General features: G+C 41.2%; 1 protein-coding gene across 2 annotated transcripts in view; it reads left to right on the top strand.

Annotated features, from left to right (window-relative positions):
- Window positions 1–15,322, top strand: part of EPG5 (ectopic P-granules 5 autophagy tethering factor) — a gene marked incomplete at both ends in the record, with an annotated part of 95,832 nt that overhangs the window by 31,687 nt on the left and 48,823 nt on the right. For both annotated transcript variants that reach the window (XM_084252206.1, XM_084252205.1), the window contains 9 exons: window positions 983–1,123; window positions 2,982–3,146; window positions 4,704–4,823; window positions 5,807–6,066; window positions 9,570–9,710; window positions 12,280–12,424; window positions 12,655–12,852; window positions 13,227–13,337; window positions 13,963–14,085. In XM_084252206.1, coding sequence (XP_084108332.1) covers window positions 983–1,123; window positions 2,982–3,146; window positions 4,704–4,823; window positions 5,807–6,066; window positions 9,570–9,710; window positions 12,280–12,424; window positions 12,655–12,852; window positions 13,227–13,337; window positions 13,963–14,085 — 1,404 coding nt within the window. The remainder of the gene's footprint in view (window positions 1–982; window positions 1,124–2,981; window positions 3,147–4,703; window positions 4,824–5,806; window positions 6,067–9,569; window positions 9,711–12,279; window positions 12,425–12,654; window positions 12,853–13,226; window positions 13,338–13,962; window positions 14,086–15,322) is intronic.

Genomic DNA, 15,322 nt, shown 5'->3' with positions numbered 1-15,322 from the left:
AAAAAAATAATACAATTGAAAAAATTTCCTCCACATTATTCAAGTAGACTTAAGTGAAATTATGTTTGCAGAAGCTTTTTTTTGAGTTCATTATCCTCTCCCCAACAACTCCAGTTTGGGAATGACAGAACTGGGTGATCTAAGGTTCTCTTCCCAGGATCAGATACTATATTAAGTTGTTCCTAAACTTATACTTTGCATGATGGTAAGGCCTAAGTGGATGAAATGCCAGACATAATTTGAGGTCTGAAAACATTGGGGGGAGATGTATATTTCCACATTTATTGAATGGCAGTCTCAAGATCTGTTGCTAAAGTGATGTTTATGCTCTTGAATGTTTCCAGTGTTTTCACCAGCACTCACAGTAAAAGTTGAATTTTTTGTTACATTTGCCATTGTGTGTATAGAATTGAAATAATACTTAATCTTACTATTGTGCACTCACATTTTTCTATTTTATTCTATTTTTTTTATCTTTTCCACTCCATTTTTTTCAATGCTGGCCAGTGGCACCAATCAACATAGAGAGCCTGTAGTTTGAAAGACATTGTTCATGAGGAGTTGGTGAACATTGATTTTTTTTTTTTTAAGAAGCCCTTGTATTTGGCTCTCTTATTTTGTGGGAGGGAATAGAAATTTCCATAAAAGGCATTCTGATTTTCAGCATTTTACTGTTTTCCTTAAATTTAGAAATGTTTTAGCCCCAAAGGGGCTGTTTGCTTGCCACTTCAGAATATACTTTCAGAATCTAGCGTCCAAGTCACTGTTGCATAGTCACATCTCCTCTTTCCTGTCCTTCCACCTCCCATCCTCAGGTAGTTTGCTTTCTGAAGCTCTGACATCTTTTTGAATATGGAGTGAACCAAGGCTCAATGGGAGATTCTTTCTGCTTTACTTGAAAGTATTTGCAATTAATTATGGAAATGTATTTTGACTGATAATTGGTATTTAAAGTGCCATCTCTACCCCCTCCCACTTTTAGGTGTCTTATGTCAATCTGTCCACCAGAGAGACTTTTTCAAAGGTTGGTCGAGAGCTTTTAGGGACCATCACAGCTGTTCACCCTGAGATTATTTCTATCCTTTTGGATAGAGTTCAAGATACCATCGAGCAGGTTGGAATGGTAAGAGTGCTGATTTTGTTTGTTTTGCTTCCCCCCCTTTTATCCCAGAGTAACGGAGCAATGGGAAAAGTAGTCAGGTTTTTGGGGCTGGTTGTCATGAGCAGTTTCCCAGGCTCTGTGCCATTCACTATGCCTACTTGGGGTTTTGCTGCTGCTTGATAAAAAGCCCTCATTGTTCCTCTTAATCTCCTCAAAGTAACTTTCCCACCTCCTTCAATAACACATTTTTAATTATAGTCACTCGTTACTTCACAGTTTTTAGTTCATAATTTTATTTCACTTTCATAATCTTTATGTTTTATACTTAGAAGACTCTGGTTAAGAAAGGTCCTATTTAAATCACTCAGAAGCAGAATTAAGATGGTTATTATTTGGACAAAGCACATAGGGTTTATTTTTGTTATTTGTCACAATCCCTTTTTGTAATCTTTATGAAGTTTTTAAAAGTAGCTTTTATTGACGTAGTTTGCATACTAGACAGGTCATCTATTTAAAGTGTACAAACAGTAGTTTTCACTGTCTTAGACATGTACAACCCTCACAGTGGTGAATTTTAGAACATTTTCATCATTTCAAAAAGAAACCCTGGATTTTTTAGCTGTTCTTCCTTTCCTCTGGTCTTAAGCAACCACTGATATAATTTGTCTCTGCAGTTTGACTATTCTGGACATTTCATTTAAATGAAATCGTACAATATATGGTCTTTTGTGACTGGCTTCCTTCACTTGGCACAGTGTTTTCTAGGTTCATCCATGTGGTAGCAGGTGTCAATACTTTATTCCTTTTTTATGGCTAACTAATACTCCATTGTATGGATGTAAAAATTAAAAACACATAAACTAAATGAAGATCTTTCTTCACCTGTAATAAGGTTATCTTGTGTGAATTTTTCTGATGGCAAATAATCAGGTATCATACCCTTAAGAGAAATATTTAAATGATAGTATTTTTCTTCAGGCTTGTATTTGCAAAGGCTCCTTCCTTACAGTCACTTTATCATCTCTGTAGGATGGTTGTTCGATCACTTTTAACACTTTATCATATTCGTAAGTAGATCAATTCCATTGAAAGATTGGCGTATGAAACATATTTTTCCTAAATGAAGAATAAATGATACATTACATTTTCCTTGGAATAGTATATGTTTAAGATTTTTAAAATCTTTGTGGCACATTATACACTACATAATGTGCCATTTTAACCATTTTTTTTCCATAGTCCAGTAGCATTAAGTGCATTTACATTATTTTGCTTCCCACCATCACCGCCATTCATCCACGGCACTACGTCATCTTACAGAACTGAAACTGTATTACTGAACAATAACTCCTCATTCCCACTCTCCTATACCCTTCAACTCTGACAACCAACATTTCATTTTATGTCGTCATAGGTTTGACGGACCTAGGCATCTCATATAAGTGTATCCTTTTGTTACTGGCTTATTTCACTTAGCATAATATCTTCAAGATTCATCCATATTGTAATAAGTGCCAGAATTTCTTTTCTTTTTAAGTCTGAACAATATCCTGTTGTATGTAAAATCTGCATACCACACTTTGTTTATCCAGTTCATTCCTGGTATGGTGGTTTTCATATTATGGGTAAATGCAAGTTTACATATAGTAAAACATTGACCTTTACAAAGAATAGCAAAATGTGCTTTTGCTGTATCTTTAGCTTTAATATTTATTTCATTTGTTGTTCATGAAGTCCATTTCACTTATCTAAAAATGAAACAAAATCTCACTTCCTTTTGAAGAAAAATTTTTGCAAGCAACTTAATAATGTAGCATTGTAGTTACATAGAATTGTCCTTAAGTTTTAATTCTAATTATTATCTTTTCTTTTAAATAAGGTTTCGTTATACTTGTTTAAAGAACTACCTTTGTATCTTTGGCGCCCTTCTGCCTCCGAGATAGCTGTGATTCGGGATTGGTTATTGAATTACAACCTGACAACTGTGAAGAATAAATTGGCCTGTGTTATTCTAGAAGGACTGAATTGGGGATTTGGTGAGCAGGTATGTGTTAAAGCCATTCCCCAGAGAATAGAGGTTCTACATAGACCAGTTTCAAAGAAATATTTTCTCAAATTAGTAACATTTTCAAGTATCATTTGGAAGGTCTGCAAATTCTTTTAGCTGTGTCAGAGTTTAGGATCTTTAATTCTGTTTTGCAGGGTGAACAGCTACTAAATGAAGATAAGTTGCTCCACTTTGAAAATTCTTTCCGTTTTCCTTAGACCATTTGTGTCTGTTGCTGTCTCTGACTACTTACTGCATTTTCTTCTAATTGCCTCTCCTGCTTCTGGACCCTCTTTCTCCTGCATAATGTCTTGCTAACCACTGTGTTGGTTAAAAGCCTAAACTCTGAGTCACCCTACTATGTTCTCATCCCAACTCTTCCATTTCCAAGTTGTGTGATCTTGAGCAAGCTTCTTCTGTTCTCTAGAACTCAGTTGCTCATCTGTAAGTATTAATATTAATACTCCATAGGTTGTTAGGACATGTAAAATAAGTTAGGATAGTATTCAACAAATTAGGACAAGTAATACATTTAGGGCAGTTCTTGGCAAACATTAAGTACTCAATGGTGGTAATCTTTATTAATAAGTTTATGATTACTTGAATTTGCTACCTTTTATATCTCTCAAGGATGCCATGTCAAGTGGTCATGACTGGTAAACCTTCCTACCTCTTCACCCTAGGCCTTATTATTTAGGTCCTTGATCGGAATACTTGAACACATGGAAGGGAAAATGGGAGAGAGCCTTGTCCATCTGTCGCTCATTTTTTGGTCTGAGTGTTGATTGGTCCTTGTATCCACCTTATGAGACTGGTATGATCATGTCCAGAGTTGTCCAGAGGAGGAAACTGAAGGCAGGGAGCTTTTCTCCCAGGTGTCCTCACCCACCTGCAACTGCCCATGGATTAATCTGGGTCTTCTATTTCTTGTGCTAGTGGGTGAGAGTATTGGGGGCTATTCTCCACCTTCATATCTCTTGCCCACATGCCTTTGGTCCCAGAGAACTTCAGGAAGACTTCCATTGGAGATCTCTTTGCCCCTTTGTTGGAGTCAGGGAAGCCATCTCTGTAAAGGAAGATTGTGTGGGAAAATCGATAGGCAACTTGAAGCTCCTAAAGGAATGTTTTACCCATGTTGTCAAACATCTTATTTATTTTCAGTGATGATAGAACAAGAAAAGGGAATGTAGATATTCATTTTTTCTCTTTAATTAATCATAATTAAGCATCTTCCTGGCTTGTGACAATACCTTGAACATAATTATAAAAGTCTTTGTAGTGATGTTACGGTGCGGGGGGATTACAGTCAAAGTTACCTCTGTGGCTGAGGTCAGGGATACTCAGCTTCAAACCTATTTAGGTACAGTATGTTTAAGTGTTCTTTAAATATTTCAGTTTTTTTTTTTATTGTCATTTTCTATTTTCACTGTTAGGAAATGTGAGTTTGGAAAATTTAGCTTCTATATCCTTTTTCACTTTTCTGCCTAATCTTTGATTCAAAGGTATTGAAATAAAATCACAATAACATATTTGTGATTGTATTTCTCTTTAAAGGATACCCTGCACCTGGATCAGGCAGTCCATACTGATGTGGCCCTGCTGATTCTTGAAGCATACCAGAAGTACCTCGCACAGAAGCCATATGCTGGGCTTCTTTCTGAGAGTATGAAACAGGTATTTCCTTCTTTTATATAGTGAGAACAAAAATCTTTATCAATCATCAAAGTGAGGAAAGATATAGTGTTGATTCTTAAGTTTCCTAAGAACATTTCTGGCAGTTTAAGATACTGAAATTGCACTCTATGATTGAGTAAAGATTTTTCCTCAAGAAATAACCTACATTTGACCATTTTAATATTGTAGAATTTGAGTTGAGCACCACTGGTATGTTGGAGCTGGCTTGTATTGGCTCCTGGGAACTGATTTTTAAATTTTCAGGAACTTTGCAGATCAGGTCACTTAATTGTTGGTAGCTTGAAGTTGACTGTTATGGGAGTTTTTCTACTACCAAACTGGCAAGGGCTAGAAATGAACTCTTCTGCTTCAACTGGTTGTTAAACTTTATTTATCAACACACTATTCATTGAGTACCAACTTTTCTATTACTTTTCTTTTGTTTATCTTTTTTTTTTTTTTTTAAAGAGGCATGTTTTTATTTATTTATTTGTTTGTTTTGTTTATACATGCACTGGGTACAGTCAGAAGCGCGGGAGGGTGAGAGAATTCACCAGAGCCAGAGCGGGGAGCAGAGCAGGCAGAAGGACCAAAGTACACTGCTGAGAGGAGCAGCGGGCGGCAGGAGAGCTCTGCGCGCCATGTGGGACCCTCCTCCGGTGGCCGGGGAGCAGCCGGGGATCGAACCGGCGCCGCAGAGGCCGCGGGCAGCTTCGCAACCCAGTGCTCAACCGCTGCGCCACCGGGGAGGCCCTACTTTTCTTTTGTTTGAGCTAACCCAGATCAGGTTCAGGAGGTGACTGGCAAGTAAGCAGAAGCAGTTGTGAATGAGAAATTAATTTAGTGCTGTAGACACTGAGGACTAGTGAATAGTATGTTCCTCTTTTTTGAGGCCATTGTTGATCACCGAAGGAGACAGATGTAAGACAGCTTACTGATTTAATGTATATGTGTCTAATGTGGCTTAAAATATATTGTTTTAGGTTTCGTATTTGGCCACTATTGTTCGATATGGAGAGACACCTGAGACCTCCTTTAATCAGTGGGCCTGGAACTTGATCTTGAGGTTAAAACTGCACAAAAACGATTATGGACTACAGCAGAATTGTCCAACTGTTCCCTTCTCCAGCACTGTGCCTGACATGACAGAGTCACCCACATTTCATCCTCTCTTGAAGGCTGTTAAGGCGGGCATGCCCATTGGCTGTTATCTGGCCTTAGCTATGACGACCGTGGGCCACAGGTACTGTGTTTGGGCTAAACTTACTCTGGGGTTGCTAAACTTTGTAGTCTGTGCTTCTAGAATCTCAGGTTGCAGACCTTAAGTTCTGAGACCTCCAATAAACCTAACTAGGGTTAAATTATGAGCCTTGATTAATAGCTTATCAAGAGAAAATTCATACAAGACAGATTTGTATGAGAAAATCATAAAGGAGAAAAACGCCTTTATGAGGAGTTACATATGTCACCAGTGGAATGTTTATTTCAGCCATGGATATGTTCTTTTCCTCGTAATAATGATCAAATGAAAAAATTAGTCAACTATATTGAATTTTGCTTAAAGTGATGGCTGTGCAATGCAGCTTCTCGACTAAAAGGCTCAACTTGTGCAGGGGAGAAAGCTGCTGACCGTTTCTCCTGCTTCCCTGGTGTAAACACACAGTGTCTGTATTTCTTCCACTAGAATATTTATCACACTATATTGTAGTTGTCTGATTAATCTTATCAAGGATCACCTGTTAGATTAGGACTCATAAATGTTTGACTTGTGTTACCATTTCATCTTTTGTGAAGAAGACTGTAAGACTGTATCTGGTGCAGTAAATAACTGAATGTATGAATGGATTCTCCATTGGTTAAAAATCTTTAACGATCCCTTTTGTGTGATAAATCAATTTTATCTAACCTACCCATTTTTCTGAAACCTCTTTGACCTATGATTTTTGATTCTTGAGTTTTAAACTCACTCTACTACCTTTTTAGCTTCCTGATTTCAACGTCTTGTTTCACATTAAATATATTTTCATGGGGATGCCAGTGTCCTGTCTGCTGTTCAGGCTCAGCCTCTTGGTGGGAGGTAGGAGAGATACACAACTGTTGGCTAGTTGGTCACAGGGTCTTGATAGTTTAGTGGGCAGGTAGACATAGCACAACTGTAGAACTAAACATTATAATCATGGGCTGGATGATATGGATGAAGCAGTGCTTCTCAACCTTGGCCACTGTTTAGACTTGCTTCTGTAGTAGAGTCTACAAATCCCCATGCAGGGAAGAGTGTGAGAATCCTGATCTAATTGGTCTGGGTTCCATTCTCTAGATTTCGTGAATTTAGAGCTTAGCGTAAGAACCACTCAGAATCTGAATGGAAGGAATGGAAAGGAGGGAGAGATCATCAGAGCAGGATACCTTCACAGAGGAGCGAAGCTTTGGAGAGGTATCAGATGCACTGGTCCTATGCTAAGGAGCAGAGTGGTGATGCTTACCTTGTCCAGGTGATCATGCCCACTGTAGTGGAGCTTCAGCCCAAGGGCCACCCGCTCGCACCCTGCAGCACACTTGCTGTAGAATAGTGTGGGGGTTTCTCTCTTCCCTCGTGGACTGCACGCTCCTCAAATGTAAGAATATTGTCTTGTCATCTTTGTATTGCCAGAACTTGTACTTTCTTAGTATTTGATCTAATGAATGTGAAGAGTACCAGGTCTGAGGGGGTTAAGGGAGAAACAGTCCTGCTTGAAGCCTGAGATTCATGCTGGTGAAAAGGGATGATCAGGCAGTTCAGCCTTTGAAAACAAGGTAAACAGAGGATAGAATTACTACTAGGAAGGGGAGAGATGTTATTAGGCCCTTTGGAACACACTCTTTACTTTGTTTCCAGTAATGTCTCATGACTAATGTCATTCATCACTTTCCTGGACCTCAGTTTCCTCATCTCTAAAATGGAAATAATAATAGCTTTGATGTACTTCATGAGGCTTAAGCAAGTCATAAGACATCAACATGCTTGGAACAGTGTCTGGCCTGTGGGTTCCTTGAGTGTAGTGTGTGCAAATTTAATCACTTCATTTCACTAATTTCTTGTATCCAATCTGGGACTGTAACTCTCTATTCACTGATGCTGCTTCAGTCTTCTTTAAACTTAAATGTTTGTTTAGTGCTATTTACCGAATGTTAAATGGAAGTAAAGGTGCAGATAACTGCTTTTCTTCAGGACTGAACTCTAGTGTGAAGCTCCACCATGGTCATTTTGGATGTATCTGTACTACAACCTACTTAAAACCATCTTGTGATTGGGCTTGGGACTGGGGCACCCCGAGGGACATAAACTGTGCATGAATATGGCGTCGTAGATGGTACAGAGTATTGTAGTCAAAAAAATCACCCAGAATCTCTCACTCTAATAAAACACTGCTTCTATTTTTTTCTGCTTATTTTTAATCCACAATTTTTTCCCTTTTGTCTTTTTTAGAACTATATATATACTTTTATATGTCCTTTTTCACTTCTTAAATTATAAACACTTCCATTGTGGCATATTCTTTGTACTGTTAGTTTTATTTTCTGAAGTGATTTATCCTCCTACGGTAAAAACAGCATAACCAAATTGAAGAATTAGGAAAATGGAAGAAAAACTACTCACTTCTGCCACTCCAGAACAATGAGTATTTTGGTGTGACATCACCCCTGTGTTTTCCCCTTTTTGTCATTCTCCTTTACCAGCGGTCATAATCAGAAGTATAAAATTTTATGGTCTTACCCCCCCTAGTATCACAATGGCAGGAGTATTGTTGCATGCCACCTTGGTTGTCATAACCATTATTATTATTATTTTTAAAGATTTATTTATTTATTTATTTATACAAGCACTGGGTACAGTCAGAAGTGCGGGAGGGTGAGAGAATTCACCAGAGCCAGAGTAGGGAGCAGAACAGGCAGACTGACGAAGTACACTGCTGAGGGGAGCAGCGTGCGGCAGGAGAGGTCTGCACGCCATGTGGGATCCTTGCCTGGCAGCTGGGGATCAAACCGGCGCTGCAGAGGCTGCGGGCAGCTTCGCAACCCAGCGCTCAATCGCTGCGCCACTGGGGAGGGGGAGGGGCATATCCATTATTTTTAAATGATGCTGTAATACTTCCTTTGAATATTTTTTCGAAAATGTCTGTAACTCATTTCTGCCATTGAGTTATAATTATAAATAATCCTAAAAGGTACATCATTACATCGGTCATCTGCCATATTTTTTCCCCATATTTCAGATTATTTTTTAAGGAGAGATAGTCAAAAAGTGAGTCAAGAATAATTAAATTTTTACCCCAGAGAATTTTGCCAGTTTAATACTGATGGACTGAGCTCAGTTTGAGCCTTCTGTTTGTATAATACTTGTGGAACATGCAGTCAGTGAGAGCCCCAGGACTCGTAGAGGAAGTACTGTTTGAGAAATAAAACAGTATTATGGCAAACACTCTGGACTAAAAATTTGCAATCATGGGTTCTCATTTTGACCGTACGCTATTTGAATTTGGGCATGATACTTTACTTTTCTTAACTTTAAAAATAAAATATAGATAAACTTTAAGTTCCTTTGCATACTTTCAGAGTTCCAGTTCTGCTATTTTGATGTGAAGACTGGTATGCAAAAATGTGTTGCAGGCCTCAAAGTCGGGTAGCGTGGAGGCTGATAGCTCAGGGGAGGAACATCATTTAATGAACCGGCTACTGGTATGCTCATTGCCTTTTCTTTTTCCATAGCATTGAGAAGTTCTGTGCAGAAGGCATCCCACTGCTGGGAATTCTGGTCCAGACGAGGCATTTGAGAACAGTGGTCCATGTCCTGGATAAGATCCTGCCTTTGTTCTACCCTTGCCAGTATTACCTTCTGAAAAATGAGCAGTAAGTAGAGAACAGCCCAGCAAGTGCAAATGACTTTGTCTTCTGGTTTCTGAAGTGAAATATTGGAATGATTTTTCAACAGTGTATTTTTTATGAGGCGCAGGCTTCCTGCCCAGTTCAGAATGCAGTTTGATGAATGGTGATTCTACTAGTAGTGCCAGTATTATTCTCAGGAAAGATATTTTCTCTTCTCATTTACTTCTACATTCCTTTAACTTCCAAATAACTACTGTTTTCATGAAACCCAGGGAACGGTGCTTCTGATACTGAGCAGCAAGTGGATTTGAATTATACCAATAGCAAAAAACACGGCGCTTTTCCTTGTTGGCAGGGTCCCAACGCAGTATTACAAACACGAGACCTAGGAGCTGCTCCTCATGTGAGACATGCTTAGCTTTGGTGAGAGGAGGGTCTGAGGGGGACAAAGTTGTAGAGGTAGGATGGGAACTACCTGTCTGAGGAGCTGGGGCAAGAGATCTGGCAAGGGCCTTGTGGGGAAGAGGAAGGGGACAGTGAGGCCTGATGTGGGGGACATGCATTCCTTCAGGGCACTTGGGTTTTCCCATGTGTGTCATCTCAAGAAGGTCTGGTGATGACAGTCCCTGGGAGAGTTTCTTTTTCTTTTTTTTTTTTTTTTTAAAGATTTATTTTTATTTATTTATTTATACATACATACATACATACATACAAGCACTGGGTACAGTCAGAAGCGCGGGAGGGTGAGAGAATTCACCAGAGCCAGAGCAGGGAGCAGAGCAGGCAGAAGGGCGGCAGGAGAGGTCTGTGCGCCACGTGGGACCCTCCTCCGGTGGCCGGGGAGCAGCTGGGGATCGAACCGGCACCGCAGAGGCTGCGGGCAGCTTCGCAATCCAGCGCTCAACCGCTGCGCCACCGGGGAGGCCCCCCCGGGAGAGCTTCTTAACTCCAGATGCCCAGCCCCTCCCTAGAGAGTCTACTTGGTAGGAATGGGCTAGGGCTCAGGGACCTTTTCTTAAAAATTGGCACTCAGGCACCAAGCAAGTCTGGGACACTTGTCTTCTGGTTAGATTGGGACTTCCAGGGTGGTCAGGGTGGGTTTGCGTCCTCACTCCCTCACTAATGTGTGAGCATAGGGGGCTTCCTTAACTTTTCAGAGCCTTTGTTTTTATTTGTGTAATGGGGTAATACCTCTCCTCATAAAGGTGGGTGTGAGGATTTATATTTACACACACATACACACACACACAAAGTAAAATTCCTGAACATTTATGAATGTGTATAGACATTTGTGGTTTTTAAAAGATATTTTAAAATTAGACCAAATGGCTTATATTTTTTCCCTCTATTAAATGTTGCATCATGATGAATCTTTCTAGGCTCTTCAAATGCTTCCTCCTCTGTATCTTCCCCACTCCTTGCAGGTCTGTACTAGCTCCTAACTCTTTCTAGTGTTTTTTTTTTTTTTTTTTAATATAGAGTAACTTTTATTTATTTATTTTTCAAAACATTTATTTATTTATTTATACAAGCACTGGGTACAGTCAGAAGCGCGGGAGGATGAGAGAATTAATCAGAGCCAGAGCGGGGAGCAGAGCAGGCAGAAGGACTGAATACACTGCTGAGGGGAGCAGCAGGCAGCAGGAGAGGTCTGCGCACCATGTGGGACCCTCCTCCAGTGGCCGGGGAGCGGCTGGGGGTTGAACTGGCTCTGCAGAGGCTGCAGGCAGCTTCGCAACCCAGCGCTCAACCACTGCGCCACCGGGGAGGCCCCTCTTTCTAGCGTTTTATTGATGATTTTCCATCATAACTTCTCCTTCATGTGGGAGTAGGCTTTGGGGCCTGTACTGTGTCTCCTGTGACAGGAAGCACCTTTATTCACAGTAGCAACTGAGTTTTACTTCCCACTGTGTCCTGCCACATCTGTGCAGTGAGGAGCAAAGCAGTCAGGACATTACCCTCAGTCACCGAAATTACCACATCCTCAGTTGCCAAATTTAAGGGCCATGAAGGAAAACAGTGGTGCTGTGAGCAAGGTTAATGGGTTTGGAGTATTCTAGGTGGCAGGGAGAGGTCAGGACATGTTCTCTGAGGAAGGAACAGTGCAGATGAGATAGGGGGGAGGGAGAGTTTGCTGGTTAGCTGTGGGGGGAGTGTTTCAGGCAGCACATCCAGCAGAAGCAAAGGCCCTGGGCGAGGAAGGAGCCTGGTGCACCCCGGGACTGAGAGCACGTCCGTGACTAATTGTGGTGGCACCCCCTCTCCCATATGCCACCTCGTATCAAGTTCACACCCAGTACAAGGTATAGCAGAATGGTTTGTCAACATCTGTTTTTGTTTCGGGAATAGGGAGTGTGGACAGGATAAAGAGGGCACTTTGGGGTATTTTTCCTTTAACTTTTTTTTAACTTGTATGTGTGTGTGTGGCTTGGACCCATTGGTTGCACTTCTGCAGGTTGATGGAAATCCTCTTAAACCAAACAGAGTTTTGGTTAAAAATGGGACCAGTAGTTTTCTATTTCCTCATATGTAATTGGAAATTCTGTTGACCCGTGACTGGAAGGAAAATTGTGTTGTCCTGTGTGCTTGGCAGGTTTCTGTCACACCTCCTTCTGTTCCTGCACCTGGACAGTGGCATCCCTCAGGGTGTCACTCAGCAAGTCACCCACAAGGTGGCGCAGCACCTGACTGGAGCCAGCCATGGGGACAACGTGAAGCTTCTCAACAGCATGATCCAGGTCAGGACCCTAGTAAGCCCCTAGGTACGTCCTTTCCCACCTTCCAGCCAGATGCCCCTAGTGTTGGCACATGTATTTGGTCATTTCAAAGCACTTTTCAAAGTGCTTTTAGCCAAAGACATCAACAGATGCAGACTTTATAGTGGAGGTAGGTATTATATTGTTGGTGGTGTTTTAAAAATGAGAGGTTGGTTAGGAGCTTTCCCATCACCTGAGCTGTTTCTCCACAGGCTCACATATCTGTAAGCACCCAGCCCAATGAAGTGGGCCCTGTTGCCGTGTTGGAGTTCTGGGTTCAGGCTCTGATAAGCCAGCATCTTTGGTACCGAGAACAACCCATCCTCTTCCTCATGGACCACTTGTGTAAAACAGCCTTTCAGCTGATGCAGGAAGACTGTGTGCAGAAATTACTCTACCAGCAGCATAAGGTACACCTACTAGGGCATTTATCTTGTCTTCTACCTTGTAAAAACTTTCCCCCAAGTGCATTGATCTCAGTGCTACTCTGTTGCCACTGCCTTTCTTAAAGCTTTGCCTTAACATGTCTGATACAGTAGTCATAATCCATGAGTGCAGGTCCTTGTCAAGCCAAAATAAGGACCTCCCAGGCAGCACCCTGCTTATTGCATTTGACTGTAATACTTTGCCTGGGACTGTTGCTGCAGATGGACTTATTATTGAAATCAGGTCTTTTCAGACTCTTCCACTATAGTAAGAGAATTGTGCATATTTTTAAAAACTTCATTGATAAATATTTTTTAAAAGCCTCCTCTCTCTGTTCTACATCTTCTCTCTGGTATAGAATGCTTTGGGGTACCACTCTGACCGGAGTCTCCTGTCTTCGTTGGTGAGCTGGATTGTGGCAGGCAACATCACCCCTTCCTTCGTGGAAGGCTTGGCAGCGCCCACTCAGGTAGGGGTGGTCCTTCCACTGAGGGCCACTTTCATCTTTATTACTGTTACCATCCTCACTGATACATTATAAGTAGTCTAAAATAACTCAAATTTATTTAGTGTTTACAGTATATAAGAATAATTTTATATTTAATCCTCACAATAGCCCTCTGCTGAGGTTGGGCTGTTGTGGTTCCTGTTCCACAGAGGAGGTGACCGAGGGAGCATGGAGTTAAGTGACTGGCTCAGGATCAGGCAGCTCATCATCCAACTCGTGTGCCTGCCTGACTGTGGTGCCTGCCAGTGGCATGGCAGTAGTTAAGAGTGGGCATCAGAGCCAGACCACCAGTGTTCAGTCTCTAGAGCTGTGCCATGGGCAGCTTGCTTACCAACTGCTGTTGTGGCATGAACATCCTCTCTTACTGTAGTAATCTTTCAGCAGAGTTAGACATTTTTCACTCCTCCGTTTTATCTAACTTTGTATCTGTGATGAGAAGAGAGGTTAACTTTAGAATATATGCCTGTAAATATTTGCTAAACGAGACCTATGGTAGCAAAAATGTGAACTTGTAGAAATCATCAGGACACAGGCTGTGTCCGAGCCAGCTGCTCACTCCCCTTGCTTTTGCCTGGTGCCCCCACAGGTTTGGTTTGCGTGGACAGTGCTGAACATGGAATCCATCTTTGAAGAAGACTCCCAGCTCCGAAGAGTTGTTGAAGGGGAGCTGGTTATAAATTCTGCTTTTACCCCCGACCAAGCTCTGAAGGTAAAAATAGCGATCTGTACTTGAGTGATAGAGGTGGTTTCTACTTGGATGCTGAGGGGCTCACTTGTAGCTTTGGAACCTCTGTGTTTTCTTTTGTTGTGAATGTTTGGAAAGTGCAATAACCAAACCAAACTGAAACTGTAATTGGAATGTATACTGCCTGTTCCAGGATCATTTAACCCTGAATGTCATAACCTAAGAGTTGAAAGCCATGCTCATTGCATGGGGAGAGGGGTGGCCACTGTTTGAAAGCATTTCCAGTTTGCTCCACATGTATTGGAATCCCCTGGAGAGTTGTTAAAATCAGATTCCTGGGTCCCAGCTTCTGAGATTATGAGTTTCTGAGTTTGGCGTGTGACCAGCAATTTTATTTATTTATTTATTTATTCATCCATTCATTCATTTATTTATTTATTTTTTAAAGCAAAGATTTATTTATTTATTTATACAAGTACTGGGTACAGTCAGAAGCACGGGAGGGTGAGAGAATTCACCAGAGCCAGAGCGGAGAACAGAACAGGCAGACTGACGAAGCACACTGCTGAGGGGAGCAGCGGGCGGCAGGAGAGGTCTGCGCGCCATGTGGGACCCTCGCCCGGCGGCCGGGGATCGAACTGGCGCTGCAGAGGCTGCGGGCAGCTTAGCAGCCCAGTGCTCAACTGCCGCACCACCAGGGACGCCCAGTAATTTATTTTAAAAAACTCCCTAGTTGATCTTTAGACTCACTGGAGTGTGAGACTAGAATAAAGCTGCAGAATTCAAGAACATTCTTAGAGTTTCTGGTATAAAGTTTGCTTTTGGCTTCCAGAACTTGTAAGGAATTTATCATTCTAGAAAGTCCTTTTAACATCTAAATTTTTAAAAGATTGATAAAGTTTGACCGTGAAACGTACTTTCAGTTTTCACCATTCTACTTGCTTTTGGAATGGCATTTTACCCTTGTGCTATAGCACTTTACATGCAAAGGACTATAAAGGCATCTAAAGAAATGGAAGTTAGATGATATGAAATGCATTTCATTTCTGGAGTCTGAAATTTTCTGACAGAAGAAAAAGCTGCACCCCATGCTACTAAGGAGGTTAAAATGTAGGCTGGTGGGTTAGAAAAATAAGTTTCATAATATGACTTTTTTTGTAGTACTGAATTATAACAAAATATTCAGCGTTGCACTTGGATCACTTAGGAAGAGGAGGTCTTTGCATTTGTGTTCAGTCCGTGGTTGCTCAAAGACCCCCCT

This window comes from Talpa europaea, assembly GCF_964194135.1.
Source record: "Talpa europaea genome assembly, chromosome: 13".
Classification (NCBI taxonomy): Eukaryota; Metazoa; Chordata; class Mammalia; order Eulipotyphla; family Talpidae; genus Talpa; species Talpa europaea.
Note: the sequence above shows the minus strand (reverse complement) of the source record. Positions and strands in the feature narration are given on the sequence as shown.